Source organism: Triturus cristatus, chromosome 4_2 (assembly GCF_964204655.1).
Source record: "Triturus cristatus chromosome 4_2, aTriCri1.1, whole genome shotgun sequence".
NCBI lineage: Eukaryota > Metazoa > Chordata > Amphibia > Caudata > Salamandridae > Triturus > Triturus cristatus.
This window is the reverse complement of record NC_140586.1, coordinates 592,610,279-592,629,937: the sequence shown is the minus strand read 5'-3', so window position 1 is coordinate 592,629,937 and position 19,659 is coordinate 592,610,279. Positions and strand designations below refer to the sequence as shown.

The 19,659-nt window shown below is 48.1% G+C and overlaps 1 protein-coding gene across 1 annotated transcript in view; it reads left to right on the top strand.

Annotated features, from left to right (window-relative positions):
* Positions 1–19,659, top strand: part of MSH4 (mutS homolog 4) — a 1,782,190-nt gene that overhangs the window by 114,392 nt on the left and 1,648,139 nt on the right. The window contains exon 4 of the mRNA XM_085599942.1: positions 15,445–15,608. Coding sequence (XP_085456068.1) covers positions 15,445–15,608 — 164 coding nt within the window. The remainder of the gene's footprint in view (positions 1–15,444; positions 15,609–19,659) is intronic.

Genomic DNA, 19,659 nt, shown 5'->3' with positions numbered 1-19,659 from the left:
CCACACCACAACGAGCCTCACTACGGACGTGGTGGCCCTCCAGAAGGAGGTGCGCCGGCTTGGCCAGGCGAGCGCCCTGATGGACCGGCGACTGGAGGATTCCGAGGGTCGGGCCCGGAGGAACAATGTTCGCATTATTGGTGTGCCGGAGGGCCGAGAGGCGGAGGCGGCAGATCTCTTCGTGGAAGAACTGATCCTGACCCATCTCCAGCCCCGGGGGCTGAGTAAGCTTTTTGCGGTGGAGCGTGCCCACCGGGTCCCTGGGGGCCGCCCCAAGACCGGTGCCCCGCCGCGGCCTATTATTGCCCGGATTTTTAATTTCCGGGACAGAGACGCCATCCTCCAGACCTCCAGGCAACAGGGACCGGTCAGGCTGGACAACATGGATGTACACTTCTACCCAGACTTTACTCCGGCGGTCCAGAAGCAGCGACAGAGCTTTCTTGGTATTAAACGTCGCCTAAGGGACCTAAACCTCAAGTACTCAATGCTCTTTCCGGCTAAGCTGAGGGTGGAGGTGGATGGCCGTACGCACTTCTTCGACCGGCCCGAGGTGGCTGGGGACTGGTTAGATACTTTGCCTGGAGATCGGGGTGGGGGGGGCGCGGCTGGCGGGGAGGGCCCGCCGGATCAGAATTGAGGGGTGACTGTATAGGCCTTGCTCTGGATATTGTTCCTTTACCATATATTGCTTTCGTATGTTCCCCTCCCATGGAGGTCGGGTGGGGTCTGCTGGGGGCTTCCCTCCTCCTCGGGGGGACTAGTTAGTACTTAGCTATGGGGCGACAGGCACACTGCACTTTGGGGGGGCTGTCTGGGCTCATGCAGGGGTGCAGGGAGGGGGGAGTTCTGTTGGGACCGGGGGGTGGGGGGGGTGTGTTGTTTGTTAGCACCGCAAGGCAAACCCGCAACTGTTTTGTTGTTTTTAAGATGCTCGGTGGGGGGCGACCGATTGTTTTGACGTATGATGGGGGGTAGGGATTTAATTGTGTTGTCATGGAATGTTAATGGCCTGGGGGATAGGATTAAGCGTGGTGTGGTCCTGCAGTATTTAAAACGTATTTCTCCAGATGTTGTCTTCCTGCAGGAGACACACCTTATAGGTAACACCTTTCATGCAATGAATCGGCGGGGATATCGTTTGGCGGCCCACTCCGGCTTCACTTCGGGCTCGCGGGGGGTGGGTATTATGGTCAAGAACTCGCTCCCGTTGGAGATTGACGAGGTGCGCCATGATGAGAGGGGACGTTACACGGTTCTGGTGGGACGAATGGAGGGTAGAGTGTTTATCTTTATATCAGTGTACGTCCCGCCTGGGTTACAAGCCACTACATTTGCGGACCTGGGGCGCCTCCTTCTGGACCTTCCGGGTGGCCTGTTGGTGGTTGGAGGGGACTTTAACGCGGTTGCCTCTGGGTCTATGGATCGCCATCCCCCTAGGGACCTCCCCCGGGCACAGGCGTGGCTGCCCGGCCTTTTAGACACGCTGGGCCTGGTGGATTGCTGGCGCTTAAAGCATCCCGTATTGCAACAGTACACCTTCCACTCGGGGGCCCACGGTAGCCTCTCGCGGCTTGATTACATCCTTGTCCCGGCGGCCCAGGCAGGGAGGGTGGGGGAGGTGCGCCATTTGGCACGGGGTATCTCAGACCACTCCCCATTGTTGTTGCATTTCGATGTCTTCCCGAGGGGGGATGGCAGAGTGGCCCCGATCAATGCATGGTATTTGCGCGACCCCACCATTCGTGCCGACTTGATCAAATCCTTACAGCGCTATTTCGATGAGAATGTGGGGTCGGTCCCGTCTGCCATCTCCCTGTGGGAGGCTTTCAAGGTGGTTCTTAGAGGGGAGGCCCTCTCCTTTATTTCCAATGCCCGGCGGCGCGAGCGGGAGGAGGTGACCCGGGTTGAGGCCGAGATTGCAGAACTGGAGGGTGACCTGGGGAGCGGGGTAACAGACGCCAAGTTGCATGTTTTGCACTTAAAGCAGGCGGCCTATCGGGCCCTCGTCACGGAGGCGGCCAGGGGCCTCAGTAGAGAGCAGCAGGGGCGATTGTATGATGTGGGTGACAAGGCTGGCAAATTGATTGCGTGGTTGGACAGGAGGGAAAGAGCGAGCCGCGTGGTGCCTTTGATTGAGAGCGTGGATGGTGTGTGCGTCACTGAGCCGGAAGCCATTGTCTCCTGCTTCGCGGATTATTTCCGCGAAGTCTACTCCCCGGTTTCTCCCTGCTCGGAGGAAGATTCCCATGCCTTGCTTCGGGACATCGCACTGCCCTCCCTTACGGTGGAGGACAGGGATTCGCTGGATGCCCCGCCCACCTCGGACGAAATTGCCTCGGCTATTCGCTCGGTTGCATCCGGCAAGGCCATGGGCCCCAATGGTATTCCCATTGAGCTATACAAGCTACGCCCGGATGTGTTGGCGCCTCACCTGCGCGCGATGTTCCTTGCGGCCCACTCGCAGGGCTCCCTCCCGCCGGACCAGCGTCTGGCTACAATTGTGGTGATCCATAAGGAGGGGAAGCCCCGTGGGCGGGTCACATCCTATAGGCCGATTTCGCTTCTGAACGCGGAGCCCAAAATCCTCGCCAAGGTGTTGGCCAACCGGTTGGTTGGCGTGGTGGGCGATTTGGTCCACCAAGACCAATCGGGCTTTATACCACACCGCAACACGGCGCTTAATCTGCGGCGCTTACACGGGGTGCTCGCGCGTGTCCCATTTGTGCGGGAGCCAGCCATCTTGGCGTCCTTGGACGCCACCATGGCGTTTGATACGCTCGAATGGCCATATATTTGGGCGATGCTGGCGAAGTTTGGGTTCGGCCCGGGTTTCGTCAGCTGGGTCAAATTGCTATACTCGGGCCCGTTGGCGCAGGTGGTGGTGAATGGGCGAGTATCTGCCCCATTCGCGCTGGGGCGGGGCACGCGACAGGGTTGTCCCCTGTCGCCTCTCCTGTTCGCCCTGGCCATGGAGCCCCTGGCGGAGTGGTTGCGGTGGCACCCTTCTATCCGTGGTCTCCGCTGGACCCCCGAGCATGAGGACCGCGTGTCCCTCTATGCTGACGATATCCTTTTGTATCTCGCCTCCCCGCGCAAGTCACTGATCGTCCTGGTGGATGTTTTGCGCTCCTTCGGTCGCAACTCAGGCCTGGTCATCAACTGGGCGAAATCCTGTGTCTATGTGCTCTCCGGGGAGGCCCCGGTCTTGCCACGGGACTGTCCGATCCAGATTGCCTCCCAGGGTTTCCGGTACCTGGGTATATATATCACTCTTGACCCGGAGGCCCGCTATGAGCGGAACTTGCTGCCCCCCCTCCAGCGTCTGAGGGAGGACGTGGTGCGCTGGCGGCGTCTGCCGCTCTCGCCGCTCGGCCGAGCGGCCTTATTTAAAATGATGTCCCTGCCGCGCTTCCTCTACGCCCTCCAGAATACCATGGACCTGGTCCCGGCACGCTACTTTCGCGAGGTGGAGGGCCTCCAGCGGCGCCTGTTCTGGGACGGGAGGCCGCGTATTGCTCTGGCTAAATTGACGCTCCCGTGGTACGATGGAGGGGTCGCCCTCCCGGACATCAAACGGTATTACTGGGCCTCCCAACTAGCTGCAATTAATCATGGCCTTTACGGGCCCGCCTTGAACCCGGCATTTGAGATGGACAGGACGCTTCTGCCCGGTGCCGATTATAATCGAGCGCTCTACTCTGGCGCGCCCGACTCCCGTTTGACGGGACCGACGCGTGTCATGGTGCGTGTCTGGCACGCGGCTAATGCAGCTATGGGGTGGAAGGACCGTTTGACCCGAGCGTCTCCGCTGTATGCATCTGAGAGGTTGGGCTCCCTGTGGACGTCGAAGGGCTTCGAGAAGTGGGACACGATCGGAATCAGCACGGTGGGAGATCTCTGGACGAGGGGGGGATTCAAAACTTTTGAGACGCTGCAGGCGGAGTTTCAGCTGCAGGGCAGTGAGTACTTTCGGTACCTACAGGTCCGCCATGCGCTGGGCTCCGTCTTCCCGGATGTTGCATCCATTCCGGAGTCTTCCCCCCTGGAGGACAGAGTGCTAGATGGCCATGTCCCGGACAGCACGATCTCCCTCATATACAAAAAATTGATTAACGATAGATCGTGTCTGCTGACTAGTCTCCGCGAGGCTTGGGTTGCCGACGGGCTGGAGCTGGACGACGAGGATTGGGTCTCCGCGGTGGCCTCTCCGAAAGAGGTGGCCATCCCGGCTCGCCTTCGTTTTGTCCAGCTCAAGATCCTTCACCGGGTCTACGTGACGGGGCCAAGGCTTTTACGTATGGGTTTTGCCGGTGATGGAATGTGTAAGCGTGGCTGTGGTGCGTTGGCGACTTTCATGCATATACTGTGGGAGTGCCCGAAGGTGGAGCGATTCTGGCGTGGTGTGCATGAGGTTCTACGAATGGTTACGCGTGTCGCGCTGCTGCCTGAAGCGAGGAGATGCTTGCTGAATGTCTGGGAACCAAGTGACTACTCGGTCCCGCAGGCGCGGTTACATGATAGCCAAGCGTGATATTGCCCAATTGTGGGGATCCCAGAGGCCCCCTGCGGTGTCGGCCTGGAAAGAGCATATGGATTGGTGTATGTTTCGTGAAAAGGTGGTGTATGTGGCGAGGGGTAAGCCTGGGGCGTGGATGAAACTCTGGGGCCCCTGGAACGCCTACCGCGGGGGTATTTGTGAGCCGCCGCTGCTACCGGCGGCCTCGCCGGCTCCGTCTCCCTAGATGGCGCCCCTCCCTTGGCCGCGGGCGCGCGGTCCCCCAGTCCCTGATCTACTCCCGTCCCCCTCTTCAGAATTTTGCTGCTGGTTTGGATCCCCCACTTATGGAGCACGTGTTGTCACTTTGGATTGAGGGTTGCCTTGCGGTTGTGGTTTGTTTACGTTGTTTTGCTTTAAGAAAATGGAACCGTACTGTGGGCATGGAGCTGTGAGGCCTGCACCATTGATCACTCCTGTCTTCCTACTGTGCACCGCTGAGAAAGTTTTTTGCTGTATGTATGTAATATGCTTTTGATGCTCTAGCGGCCGGCCGTGTGGTTGTAGGCCCATACCTGTAACTTCTATAAACTGCAATAAACGGTTTCAAAAAAAAAAAAAAAAAAAAAAAAAAAAACATGTGCAAAATAGGGAATCAACCTAAAAGCATGTGATACTGTGGCACATTACTCTAGTGAAGCTGAAACAAATGTACGAAAATACAAAAGCAAAACGTTGGCGTGATTCTGGGCAGGATAAAAATGATCTTGATATAGGGTGGTCCTGCCCACCGTTTAAAAATAACCTTTGAAGCAAATTTTGAGCCCTCTAAGGCCTGACCCAAGGACAATCTTAGTGGGCACACGACCCTCTTAAATAAGGTATTTATCTGAGAAAAACTGGAGATTGATTAGTACTATGAATTTAGCTGCTAGGCAAGTGGTCAACCTAAAGTGAAAAACCACGGCTACACCAACCATCCAGGAAAGGTCAAGTAGACTATGGGTGCGATTATGGGAAGAAAAACTGATGTGGTAGTTAAACAGCATGGAAAGCAAATATGACCGTATTTGTCAACCTTTGGTCACCTAACTTAGCAGGGGGAAGTTAATACTAGAGTGCCTGAAATCGTTGAGAACAGTATGCTAAGCAAAGGTACTGTATCACATTGTGAAATGATACCTACTACATGGGAAGGTCACCAATCCGCAACACTCTCACCCACGTCATCAACAATTATATAAAATCCACCACCTTCCCAGAAGTCTGCAAGCACACAGCAGTCAGTGCCCTCCTCGAGAAGCCATTGGCCGACCCAAGCGATCTGAGCAACTTCTGAGCCATCTCTCTGCCGCCAAACCCAGCCAAAGCGATGGAGAAAGCCATCAACAAACAACTTACCAGCCACTTCAAACTCCATGACCTCCTAGACCACACCCAATCAGGATTTCAGAGCAACCACAGCACCAAAACAGCACTTATTGCAGCCACAGACTACATCCGCACTATAATGGACCGTGGAGAAAACACAGCACTCATCCTACACAATCTCTCCGCAGCCTTCGATACATTCTCCCAGTTTACCCTCGTCAGAAGACAGCATGACATAGGCATCCATAGACTGGCCCTCAACTGGATAGGCTTCTTCCTCACTGGAAGAACACAGTGAGTCAGACTACCATTCAACATATTGGAAACCTAGAATATAATCTGCGAGGTCGGTGCTGGTCCCGCTGCACCCATCCGGGGAGTGTTTTGACTGGCGGGAGACCATCCCTCTCCGCCGGCTGTCGTTTCGGTACCTGGGTATCTGGGTCTCCCTCCTCCCGGAGTTGAGCTGGGCGCTCGGTGTCGCCCCCCTGGTGAAGAGAGCCAAGGCGGACTTGGTGCGTTGGCGCCAGTTGCCCTTCAGTCCGCTGGGGAGGGTGGCTCTCTATAAGGTGATGGTTCTTCCCCGGTTTCTCTATGTGCTGCGGAGCGCCCCCCTCTCCTTTCCGCGTCCTTGGTTCCGCGAGTTGGACGCGATGGTGACGGGATTCCTCTGGGGCAGTGGGAGGCACCGGCTGGCTTTACCGACGTGCCGCATGCCCACCTTTGATGGGGGCCTGGGCATGTCTGACCTCTACCTTTACTATCTTGCCACTCGCCTGCTGGTCGTACATGACTGGTTTGGGGGGGGTTGGTCTGGCCCAGCCTGCGGGGTGGAGCTCGGTGATTTGGGCTTCTCCGGTATCCAGGATCGCCTGTATGGCGCGTCCGTCCCCGCCTCTTGCCCGGATATCACCAGGGCCGTATTCTTGTCCTGGCGAGCGGCGCTCCGTCATACCCGCTGGACGGGGAGGCTGACCCGGGTCACGCCCCTGTGGCACGGGACATGGCTGCGTGAGGTCGCGGCGCTGGACGGGTTTCGATCGTGGGACTTAATTGGCATTTCGCAGCTGGGGGACGTCTGGCGGGGCGGGCGAATGTGTTCCTTTTCAGAGCTGCAGGCGCGCTTCTCCCTCCACTCCTCCCAATTCTTTAGATACCTCCAGTTGCGCCACGCTATACGCACCCACACCCCGCTGGATGTCCGGCTGCCGGACCACAGCCCCCCGGAGGCTCACGTCATGCTGGGCAACTTGGGGAGGGGGGGCGTTTCTAGGATTTACCGCTCCCTCGTCAACTGCACTCCTACGTCCCTTGAAGGCCTTAAAGAGTGCTGGGAGGGCTGGGTGGGTCCCCTGGACGAGGCCGACTGGCGGGACGCCCTTATGGCCCCCCGCTTGTTGACGGCCTCAGCTAGGCTACGACTTGTCCAAATTTATTACTTACATACTGCTTATCTCACGCCGGTCCGCCTTCACGGCGCGGGCCTCGCCGGGGATGCGGCTTGCCCCCGCTGTGGCTCCGAGCCGGCTGATTTTCTTCATATGGTGTGGTCCTGCCCGGAGCTGGAGGGGTTCTGGAGGGGCATTGAGTCCGAGCTTACGGAGGTCCTGGGGTGGGAGTTGCCGCATGAACCTAGACACTCCCTATTGGGCATCACGGATGGGTTGGATGGCACGCGCCCGGAACAGCTGTTCCTCATGACGGCCTTGATGGTGGCTAAATGGGACATTGCAGCGGCATGGAAGCAGCCACAGCCGCCAACCATAGCTAAATGGGGCGCCGGGGTGGACTGGTGTGCGGCGCAGGAGCGGACTCTCTATCAGGCACGTGGCTGTCCCAAGAAATACCGGAAGGTGTGGGGGAAATGGCTGGGCCATATACCTTAGCGGGGTGGGTTGGGGGGGGGGAAGATTTTGGGAGAGGGTGGAAATGTGATGTGTGGTGGGGACTTGGAGGGCCAGACGATTTTTGTTGTTGTAATGCTAAAAACAATAAAAACTTGTTTATCAAAAAAAGAATATAATCTGCGGAGTTCCTCAGGGTTCATCTCTCTGTCCCACCCTGTTCAAAATCTCCCTGACTCCACTAGCCAACATCATCAGATCCCCAAGCATCACCATCATATCCTACACCAATGACACACTGCTCATCCTTTCTCTGACTGACAAGCCCACCACCATGAGATCCAACTTCATGATCAATGCAACAAACTGGATGAGATCAAATTGCCTGAAACGTAAATTGACAAGATGGATGTGCTGATCTTTGGGAACAATAACTTTCTATAGAACTCCAGCTGGTGGCTGTAGTGCCTTCTAAATAAAGCACACAGAACTTTGTTGGTTCCCCTTGTACACAGTTGACCTGTGACGTAAGCGTTGGAAGGATGAGCTGAAGACAGGTTCAGAAAGTTAAGTTGCGACTTACAATGGAATAAAGCCGTGTAAAATTACTCTCTGTGTGTGCGGCGTAAATATTGGCAAGTATCGTGGCTGGTAGGACGCTGCAACTGGTGACGAGATAGGGGATGCACAGCCCATACACTGAAAGCGCTCTTCCAGGGAGTTTGCCGTGGTCCAGTACGCTGCTCGTGTGTGCCATGTATGCTGCAGTCGAAGTACAGAATCGACACTGGCACCAGTGGAGTCTCCGCGCAACACCAGCCTGTGTAAAACGCTTGAAAATAAAGAAAGCAACATTGAAAGACTACATGTTGGAGGACAGGAACTGAAAGAAATGGCTGCCAATAAAAGGTACTGCACCATTACACAAATTAATGCCATACGCTATATTAAGTAAGAATGCTAAAGGCACCAGGTACACCAGGTTTATCTACTTACCGAAACCATTAATGAATCATTGTGCCACAATGTACTGTGAAGTGGCCCCAGGAGGAGTGTCAGGGGTTTGTGCTTGCGGACCGGTCACCAAACAAAGCGGCTCACCATCAAAGCTGTCATGTAAGAGCTCATAACGACTCCCTGGATTGCCATCAAATAAACAGCTTCAATGGAGAGCCAGGGTGAGGTCTAAGCTCCAAAAGTTATTAAGTCTGACCCTGAAGCCAGTAAGTCATAAGGCGCTAGAGAAGCTTTGCGTGAAAAAGTTCCACAAGAAGCGCTTGAGAGACCGTTACTGTCCATCAAAGTATATATATGTATATACATTCTTAAAACTGCAATCATTATTTGATACTGCCAAAAACACAATATTGGCAATAGATGGACTACATGGCTAGAGACTTTTGAAGATTTCATAGATGCAATTGATGAAAAGGGCGATAAAAAGATTATAAAGTATCTGAGGAACATGGCTGGTGACAGAAGCCATAGAAAAGATACCACAAAAGGTGATGTGACGTTCGATTAAATCAAAGCAGCCTTGAATGTCAAGTTTAATCGAGGGCCAAATGTAGATTACAAAAGATACATATTCAGTCAAGAACGCCAGAGACCAGGTGAAACCATTGATGAATTTGTTGTGAGACTAAATGGTCTGATGAAGCACTGTAAATTCAATACATTTATTGATGAGGAAGCTACCCGCTTCAAAGTTATCGATGGATATCTGTCAGATTTCTTTTGATGATGAATGCTGAAAGAAACGCTGAGCTTAGAACAAGTCTCAAAGCTGCTCACACTATAATGCATGTTGATCAATCATCAAGCGACTGACATGGAGGCTCGAGGCGTCCAAAGTGCATCAGTCATGAGGATGAAAAGTAAGCCGAAGTACAAAGTAGAGGGACGCAAAGTGAATTCTCCACAGAAAAAGAAAACATTTTACAGATGTGAACTGTCATTTCCACATGGCAGTAAATGTCTCGCTGTTGGACGGGTTTGCATCGACTGGTAAAGCAAACCATTTTGTGACAACTTGCAAGGCGAAGAGAAAAGTAAGTGTGTCACAGAGCGAGGACAATATGGCCGACCGAATGCTACCTCAAGACTTTCGACGTGCTCCCACAAGGCCAAGCGGTAACAAGTGAGGCAAATCAACATCAAACGAAGTCGATCATCACCTAAAATATCGACAAAGAGTTCCTCAGTATCAGTTTCCAGTGAAAGTTACAATGACAATTGTGCTATGTCAGTGTTTAGTTCAGAAAGGCATGCACATGGGGTGTACCTGCAGTCTTAAAATCTGACAACGGCCCAGTATTTATTAGTCTAGAATTCACAAACTTTCCAAATCACCTCAATATAAAGCATTAGAAAAGCACTGGCCTGATAGAACGTTTCATGAGTACTCTAAAGAAAGCTGTTCTGCGTGCTTCTTTGGAGAAGCTCAACCTTGAAGTTGTTTGAACACTACTTTTTGAGCTTACCGTTCGACCCCTCACTCTACGAAAGGGGAAAACCCTGAAACTCTAACGTTTGGAAGAGCCGTGATGAACAAGCTGCCCCAAGGACCAACTTCAAATCCCAGACTGAGGAAAACATTTATACTAAGGACATTGGTCGCAAACAAAACATGAAAGTATATGCTGACTAACTACTTCATGTAAAAGATTTCGCCTTTACAAGAGGCAATTGAGTGCTTGCCAGACAACCTCGGAAAAGAAAGTTTGATGCCCATTTTGAGGTTGAACCATTTACTATCACTAACACCAAAAGACACATGGTGACTGCCCAGCGTTCTGGGAAGTCTCTTACAAGGGATTCTTCTCACTTTTGACATGTGGCCCATCACTCACCAAACATCGATGTCAATGTAGAGACTGGGTCCAGATAGACTGTTAATGTGTCTGCTAATGATTCCACCTCACCTGTGCAGGTCACTGACAACGTCGACTGCCAGCTCCCGCTTTCCAACGACCTGATCAGGACATGTGATTCAGGCACCACAACGATTAATTGAAGAATTATAATTGCATATATGTCTATGATCATCTGTGTATTCATGTAGTTATTTATGTATTTATTTATCTATTTTGAAAAGCTGTAACTTTTTAATTAACGTTGTGGGAGATGTAGTGTCTTGTAAATAAAGAATGCTTGAACTCTTTTAGTTCTTATTGTATACCGTAGGCCTGTGACGTAAGCGTGGGAGGGATGAGTTGAAAGCAGTCTTAGAATGTTGAGTTCTGACTTACACGTGCTCGAATAAAGACATGTAAAATTACTCTCTACAGTGGTCGTGGACCTACACCCACATCAACTGACCAGCTCAGCATACGAGCACAGGTCAACATGGTCAGCTTTTCCTGCTTCAAAATTCTTTGCATGCTTACCAAGGTAAACATTGGCTGCCCCTAAACACCAGACACACTGTCACACAAGCCTTCATCACAAGCAGACTAGTCTATGGCAACACACTCTACTCCGGGCTCGCCAAACATCTCCTACACTAACACCAGACCATCCAGAACACCTCCGTGTAACTCCTCCTCAAACTTCCATGGCGCACCCACATCTCACTGTACATTAGAGCTCCACTGGCTCCATATTCAGAAACACAGCCAATCCAAACTCCTCACACACACTTACAAGGCAATGCACATCATTGGGACCAGCACACCAAGACAACTGCTTACATTTTCACCAACCCTCCAGAAACTTATGCTCAGCAACACGTTCACTTGCACACACTCTTCACATCCACAAAAGAAGAACAGGAGATCGAGCATTCTCCTACATCACACTCAAGACCTAGAATGACCTCCCTCAACACATCAGAAACTCCTCCTCACTTCTTGAATTCCACAAAAGCAGAAGAGCTGGCTCTTCAAATAATTCTTTCATCTTATTGCGTACACACCTACTCCAGTGCCTTAATATCCTCACAGGTTATTAGTTGCACCATACAAATCTACATAACACCTAGGAAGCGAATAATGACATGTTAATGGATGTAATGGAATGTTAATTGTGCACTGTGTGAATTCTCTGGAGCCAATCCTTGTGGGGATGGGGAGGAGGGGGAAGCTTTTTCTTGTAACATTGTAGAGATATATTGCATTAATAGGTCTTCATAAGCTTGTCCCTCTTTCATTGCAGTAAATTGAAGAAAAAATATGGCTTGAGAAAAAATGTAGGGGGGTCAGCGTGAGCATAATTGCCAGTCTCTGCCTTCTGAGGGAGTTTGGTGTTTACTTTTCTTTCACTGACTTCACAGTGAGAGGATTTATGTGACATGGGGTGGGAAAGGATTTTTTTTTCTAGCACACATATAAATGCCTGTAAATGAACTGTGCAAATATTTCAGACTTCCTCAGAATTAGGAAGGCACAAATTAAGTACTTTTATGTAATTCTGCGGTGTGGTGGAAACAAATATTTTCATACGATCAAAACAAATTAGTACAGTAGGTGATGCCATTTCAATACATTATCGTATAATTGTGTAGTTTCATCAGTAAAACTGTATATACAAATGTAATGGTCTTTTCAGTTTAAAATGGTTTGCCTGTGATGGCCATTATATAATAGTGTGGTAACCCATACTAGTCTATGGACCTGGGAAGCAATCGGTATAGAAAAACAGTGGTCCTAGACATATTCTATTAAAAAGGTATTCAATTAGATCAGAATATATAGGGTACACATAGAGATAAATTCGTATCATCATTGTACCTGGTTACTTTTCAATTTGATTAAGTATATCCTCAAAATGACACACATGCACCTTAGATAGCTTCAATGGTGACTGTTTAATTTCACAGTTGTTATAACAGATCCCTGTAAACAATGTTTTCAAAACAAAAAGGGGTTGCTCCAAGGGGAGTGTGAAGGAGGAGAGTGCTCGTGAGAATGGAACAGATATATAGGGCGGGAAATCAAAGAGTAATTATGAAAACAGAATTTCATTTAGTCATATCTTCAGTAAACAATAGGGCCTGTCTCTCATTGATTTCGTAGATTATTTGCTATTTCTTGATAGTGAACAAGGTTGTATTCACTTATCAAAAGGCAGGACTGGGGTGAGGTAGGGTACAGGCCCACTAAGGGAAAATGTTGATGTTTCGACCCTGGTGCATGGAGGGTCGTTTGTATCCTCTGCAGGCGGGTCTTCCTCAGGACGGGGTGGGGTAAGGGGTGCGAGACAACCTTGGATTAGGTGGAGTCAGGAATACAGCCCCTCAGGTGGTGGTCCGCATTGATTCAGCGGTGAATTAAATAGGTATGAAGGCTGCAGTGTAGATTGAATCAATCACTGGTAATTAATTTGCCCATGGCATCTCATTAGGCTTTGACAGCGAAGTCCCATCTATCCGAGCTGTACTCCTCGAGTCAGCGTGCTACCACACCATGCATACTCCACTTTACACCTCACCACTTGATGCCACTCCACTCTGACATTCTACTCACTTTGTTCTATGACTCCAGTCTGCGCCACGCCACTCTGGCACTTCATGCTTCTACACTGTATCCCACTCCACCCTGACACCCCACTCCCTGACACGCCACTCCACATTATGCAATTCCCTCCATGCCACTCAATGGCACTTTACTCCACTATGATACTCTACTCTACAGCACTCCACTTTGCGCCATGAAACTCAACTGTACAACACTCTACTCCACTCTATGCTATGCTACTTCACTTTACTCCACTCTACACCCGTCCAGTCTACACCCCTATGTGCAACTCTGACACTACACTCTGTGCCTCTCCACTATACTCTTCTTCCTACTCCACTGTACTTCACTCCACTGTATGACAGTTTAGGCCATTCCACTCTGACACTCTACAACACTTTACTCCTCGCAACTCCACTCTACAGCACTTTACTACACTCTACACTACACCACTCCACTCTATGCTACTCTACTCCACTTCACTCTATGACACTCCACTCTACAACACTACTCCACTCTCTGCCACTCCACTCTATGACACTCTACTTCACTGTATTCCACTCTGACACTCTACCACACTTTTTGCCACTCCACTCTACCACACTGTACTCCACTCTACACAACTCTCTCTACGTCACATTTCTTGGCCTTTCTGTCAACACTTTAGCCTTTTGACATCTTACTTTACTTCGGTCACTTTGACATGCACAAATGTATACATACTACTAAGTCCAATTTAATTTCTTGACAATTGTAAGCCCTTTGCCTCTTTGAGATCGCTTCCTCTCTGTGCTCCTAAGCTGAGTCCATTTCGGTTTCCTCGTTTTAAACCTCCTCTGTATTTGACTTTAGGTAAATACCCATACTTTTTTGGTGAGCAGGTTAATTTTGTGCTTGGGTACTTGTAGCCTCTATTTAGTTCTGAAATTGACGCTTTACCGCAAGTAACAATATAGTTGCAACACTATTGTATGAATGCGTGAGGATAAACCTCTAAAATATTAAACATTCTGTCTCTCTAAAGTGCATCCATGCTGCAGTTCATTTCGGTGCCTACATTCACATTATATTAATACAGATTGATTTTGTCCTCCTTTCATTATTATTATTTTTTTTCTTTTTGCGATGGCTACACAACTCTCTCTACGTCACATTTCTCCACTCTACAACACTCAAATACACTCCACTTTACTCTATGACACAATACTGCTCTCTGCTCCAATCTACTCCACTCTGCTGTATGCAACTCTATGCCAATCCACTGTACGAAACTCTATACCACTCCATCTTCGACACTCTACTTCACTCTATGCCCCTCCACTCTACACCACTCTGCAGCACCCAGCGACACTCTACTCCACCCTTCGTCACTCCACTCTACGAGCCTTCACGCCACGCCACTGTCCTCTGCTACACTAACGTTTAATCATACTGAACAGTAGCTACGCTAGTGTATAACATGCCTAAAAGGTAAAACACATTGCAAAGCCAATAACTCTAGCATAGGCGAAACCTATTGACTTTGCCAATGCTTGTTTTTCTTGTGCAGGTTTTAAGAAAAAAATGTTTCATTTATGAATCTGAGGAGAATCTCTTGCTACATAAGGAAAAGTTGCATTATGGGAACAATAGTTCTCTAGCAAAGGTATACTTTCGATATTCATGATCAACTCACCTGTCCTCTCCTAAGTCCAGCTGCATTTTAGTATACTGAACAAAGCGCTAGGTAAAATTGAGTCTCTGGTTCTGAGTAGTGAGATCCAAGTGGGTTCTACTCGCTCAAGAGAAAATATTTTTTTACATGATCAGTCAATTTTTACTGGAACTAAAGGTTTAAATTTACGGTACGATTTGATAAATTGGAAGCATACATAAGGATTCTAAAGAAGAATTGACGTTTTAAAACTTGAAATGTGGATGTTTCATATTTTATGGTCATGACTGTGGGGAGGGCAACAACGCTAGAGAGGTATGGGTATATGTAACTACCCGTTTCTTCATTCACATTTACAATTTAGCCGCCTGGTCTGTTATTTTATGCCTGTATTAACTCATAAAAAATGACAGCCAGGTGCGATGTGAGCAGATGAGGAATTGCTTCACAGAACTGTGGTGTATTTGTGTTCATAACCCGGTTTCTGTTTCTTAAAATGACTGAGTTATTCTTGCATATGGTTCATATGAAGGCCCTTATTAACTTATAACATAATTATGTAACCCTTCCTTCTTATGTGACACTTATAAAGACGATTACGCCAAATTATTTCTGTTACAGTTACTTCATCATCCGCAGTTTCGGCTCGCTCTGTTGCATCGGTTATTGTAAGTGTAGTGGAAGGAAGAGGTCTTGCTAGAGGTGAAATTGGAATGGCAAGCATTGATTTGAAAAATCCAGAGGTGATATTGTCACAGTTTGCAGATAATACAACGTATGCAAAGGTAGGTCCATATTGTTGTTCTCTTCCTTTTCTTGGCCTTTCTGTCAACACTTTGACCTTTTGACATCCTACTTTACTTCAGCCTCTTTGACATGCACAAATGTATACATACTACTAAGTCCAATTTCATTTCTCGACAAATGTAAGCCCTTTGCCTCTTTGAGATGGCTCCCTCTCTGTGCTCCTAAGCTGAGTTCCATTTCGGTTTCCTCGTTTTAAACCTCCTCTGTATTTGACTTTAGGTAAATACCCATACTTTTTTGGTCAGCAGGTTAATTTTGTGCTTGGGTACTTGTAGCCTCTATTTATTTCTGAAATTGACGCTTTACCGCCAGTAACAATATAGTTGCAACACTATTGTATGAATGTGTGAGGATAAACCTCTAAAATATTAAGCATTCTGTCTCTCTAAAGTGCATCCATGCTGCAGTTCATTTCGGTGCCTAAATTCACATTATATTAATACAGATTGATTTGGTCCTCCTTTCATTATTATTATTTTTTTCTTTGTGCGATGGCCGCTTAGGGGAAGAGTCGAATGAGAGTGTGCTTGTGAGTCAGGCTGTGTCCGGAGAGCATGGAACTCAGGAGCTTTTACCTCGCACCCAAATAGGCATGGTTCTCCATCACAACATTTTGTTAATTAAAAAAAAAAAAAAGCATTTGCAATGCAATCGGTCTCTCATTTTTGAAAGTTAGAGTTATTGGCATTGTAAATGACAATGTATTTTACTTATGTTTTTTGATCTGCTGAACAAGGCAAAGCATATCATATACTGCCAGGGCTGAATATCCACTTCATAGCCAAGAAGATAATATTTAAGTAAGTTACTTAAGCATGATAACGCAAACTAGTTAAGCAAGATCAACACATAAACTGTCACATTACATCTCCGATGACTGGCTTGGGGGGTCACATGTCGCACTGTACACACACATTGCGACACGTGCAACCAAAATAAACACAGGCAGAAAGGGCTGGATAGGGCTACCCACAGCCATCTGTTTCAAATGCAACTGAAATGATCCTCATCCTTGCAAGTGCAGGGCATGTACAATATACAATCAACCTTGTTCTCCTTCTCATTGTATTAGCTACCACTGATGAGAACATCTGGCACAGAGGACAGTGAAAGAGCCGGCCTTCGGTAATGAAATGAACCGCATAGTTCAGTCTTAAAATTGATTGCTTAGGTCTCACACACGGATGCGCCTGTTGCATTCTTGTTCTATCTTCAACTTTCCCCAATTTATATTCAGCATTTGATGATGTTTCAGCATTTGATCACGTGACCAGGCCTCACCAATAATTTTGTGGACTTGGCTTCTGCAGATGGGTGGCTATTAAGGTGCGAGGACCAGAGTAAAATGTTAAAATCGGGGTAGAGTGGAACTGGGAAATCATCTGAAAAACGAGACTGAGCTTTCTGTAAATCAACGTTCTGAAACTCACCTTTTCGTACCTCAGTAACTCATGTTCCTGCATTTTAAATGTTTCTCGTAAAACTATATTTCCAATGTGTGTTCTATATCTATATTATATAGATATAGAACACACATTGGAAGGGGGTATGGAACTATATAGTATATAGTTCCATACCCCCTCAACCCCCAGGCCAGTGCACATAGGCTACACACTACTGAAGCCACCACAGCGCTGCCCATCCCTGCAGTGTGGTAAATGACTAGAAATATCAGCTGAATAGGGTAAAACAGATGTACCCAATTAATGTCTTTCTATCCCTTTTTCCGATAAGTCAAGCTAAGAACAAAGACTCATGAGTGAGAGTGAGTTGTGCACCATCTGCCATCCCAAAATAAACCACACAAGTGGAGGTAGACAGGCGTAGTTTAAAAGTCAGAGAAACTAGGGTACATACAGTGAGAGGCAGAGGCAAGTTGTGGATAAGATAGAGATGCAGTCTCAGTGTAAAAGATAGAGACAGACAGCAGAAGAAACAAACAGGCAAAGAAAGAAAGACGCCCTGGAAAACAGAGAGAGGTAGAGACTGAGGCTTGTGGGGAGACGCACCTCTGTAGTAGAACGACGACCTCTGTTCCGCCTCTAGAACCTCAGTGGCGTCGCCAATAGGTTTACACACAGCAAATGAAATGCGCAAGCTCTTGCTCTTCCTCATTGAAAGGAGAGTTATGCTTTTTTGGCATGAACTGCAGCGACACCGATACTTTGTAGGTACCCTGAATAAATGTGCTTAAGGAAGGGTGTGCGCACTGTGACATGCCATATGGCGATGGCCTTCATAGCTCCCTATTCTAAGGAGACACTCTTTGCAAATGGACATTCCTGCTACAAGGGAAGCTGCACGGTCTGTTTTCACAGGAAAAATAAGTCACCGGTAATTTACAGCACATTTGGTTGCTTCCACTCATACCCCAATCCAACATGGGTAACTTCTTCCGTCCTGAATGTCTAAAGTGCTGCACTCACACTCATTTATCGTTTTGTATTAGCCCCTTAACTGCGTAGATTTACTCCAAAAACGAAAAGTCTCCTCCCTTTGCACATGTAAGTGTTCATTGCTCAATACGTTTACAGATCAAACAAGAAAGGGTGAAATAAAATATTAACATAGCCATCTAAAGTAAACAACGAGTGAAAAGTCTCCTCCCTTTGCACATGTAAGTGTTCATTGCTCAATACGTTTACAGATCAAACAAGAAAGGGTGAAATAAAATATTAACATAGCCATCTAAAGTAAACAACGAGTCTGCACATGGAAAATTAACCTGAACAAACAAAACTCGAACGCTTCTCACTACAGTGCAGGCTTGCATAACAATAGAAACACTTGTTGTGAAAGAAATAAACAGTTGTACTTACACGATGGTCTCTCGCAGGAAACAGCCACTACAACGCGGCAGGTTCCACGCATACCCTTAACCACGCATGCATTACAACGCATGCATTGTTACCACGCATAGCCTTTACCACACATACCTTTACAACAAATTAAGTTGTAAAGGTATGAATAGTAAAGGTATGTGGGTGATGGGTAAACAACCTTACCACACAAAGCCTTTATCAAGCATGCCTTTACAACTTAATTCGCTGTAAAGGAATGTGTGGTGCTCTCGTTTGGAGACCGAAATATTTCTTGCACAGAGACACAAAACATTTATTTGTAAAAGATGTGGAGGCTATCGGCGTCGTTAGAGGAAACGGAAAGATCCTTCCGCTTCCTCTTTATGACGTGCACCGTGTATTAGAAGAGCTTGGAGAAGAGACATGAGGAGAGGTAAGGGGGATTTTAGTTTATAAATAAAATTGATTTAAGGGATGGGGGTTGGGTCGAGCAGGGGTCGTTTTTAGGGTTCAGGGTAGGAGAGGGGTTTGGGGTGGTATTTCAGATGCAAGTAGTTCACATGTGTGTGTGTTTTGTTTTAAATGCTTTAAGGTAAGTGTAGTTCCGCATAAAATATGGGGGCTGAAAAACTGAAAGTATTTCAATAAAGTAAAGTTGCTGGTGCAAGCCGCGCAGACCGTTGTGGACTTTAGATTCGCTGATTTGCCTGATCCGAAGTAGCGTTTCCAAAATTTACAAGCTTCGAAGCACATATACATTAGGCATTCCCTTTATAGTCGAAACATTAGTTTGACGCTATGATTGGGAATCATGCTGGCCTCCATTTTTAGATTTCAGGGCAGGGGTATTTCTTTGAAATGGGGAGACGGTCGCGCAGGGGTTCAGGGGAGGGGTATTTTTAAATAAAAAAGATCTGGGGGCTGGAGGGGGGAGGGCACAAGGGAGCAGTAATAGGTCTTGGGGCAGGGGTCTGTGATAACCTTGACCATGAATATGCCCTTACCATGCATTGTTTTACAACGAAATTCATTGTAAAAGTATGCATGGTAAAGGCATATTCGTTATAAAGGTTATGCGCGGTAATAGCATTTGCGTTGTAACGCATGCGTGGTAAAGGCATGCGTTGCAACGGAATGCGTTGTAACGTCATACATCCGCCTCTCGCAGCATACCGCTTCTTATGCCCTGCAAGACTAAACATCAGCACTTGTTTAATGATAGACGACA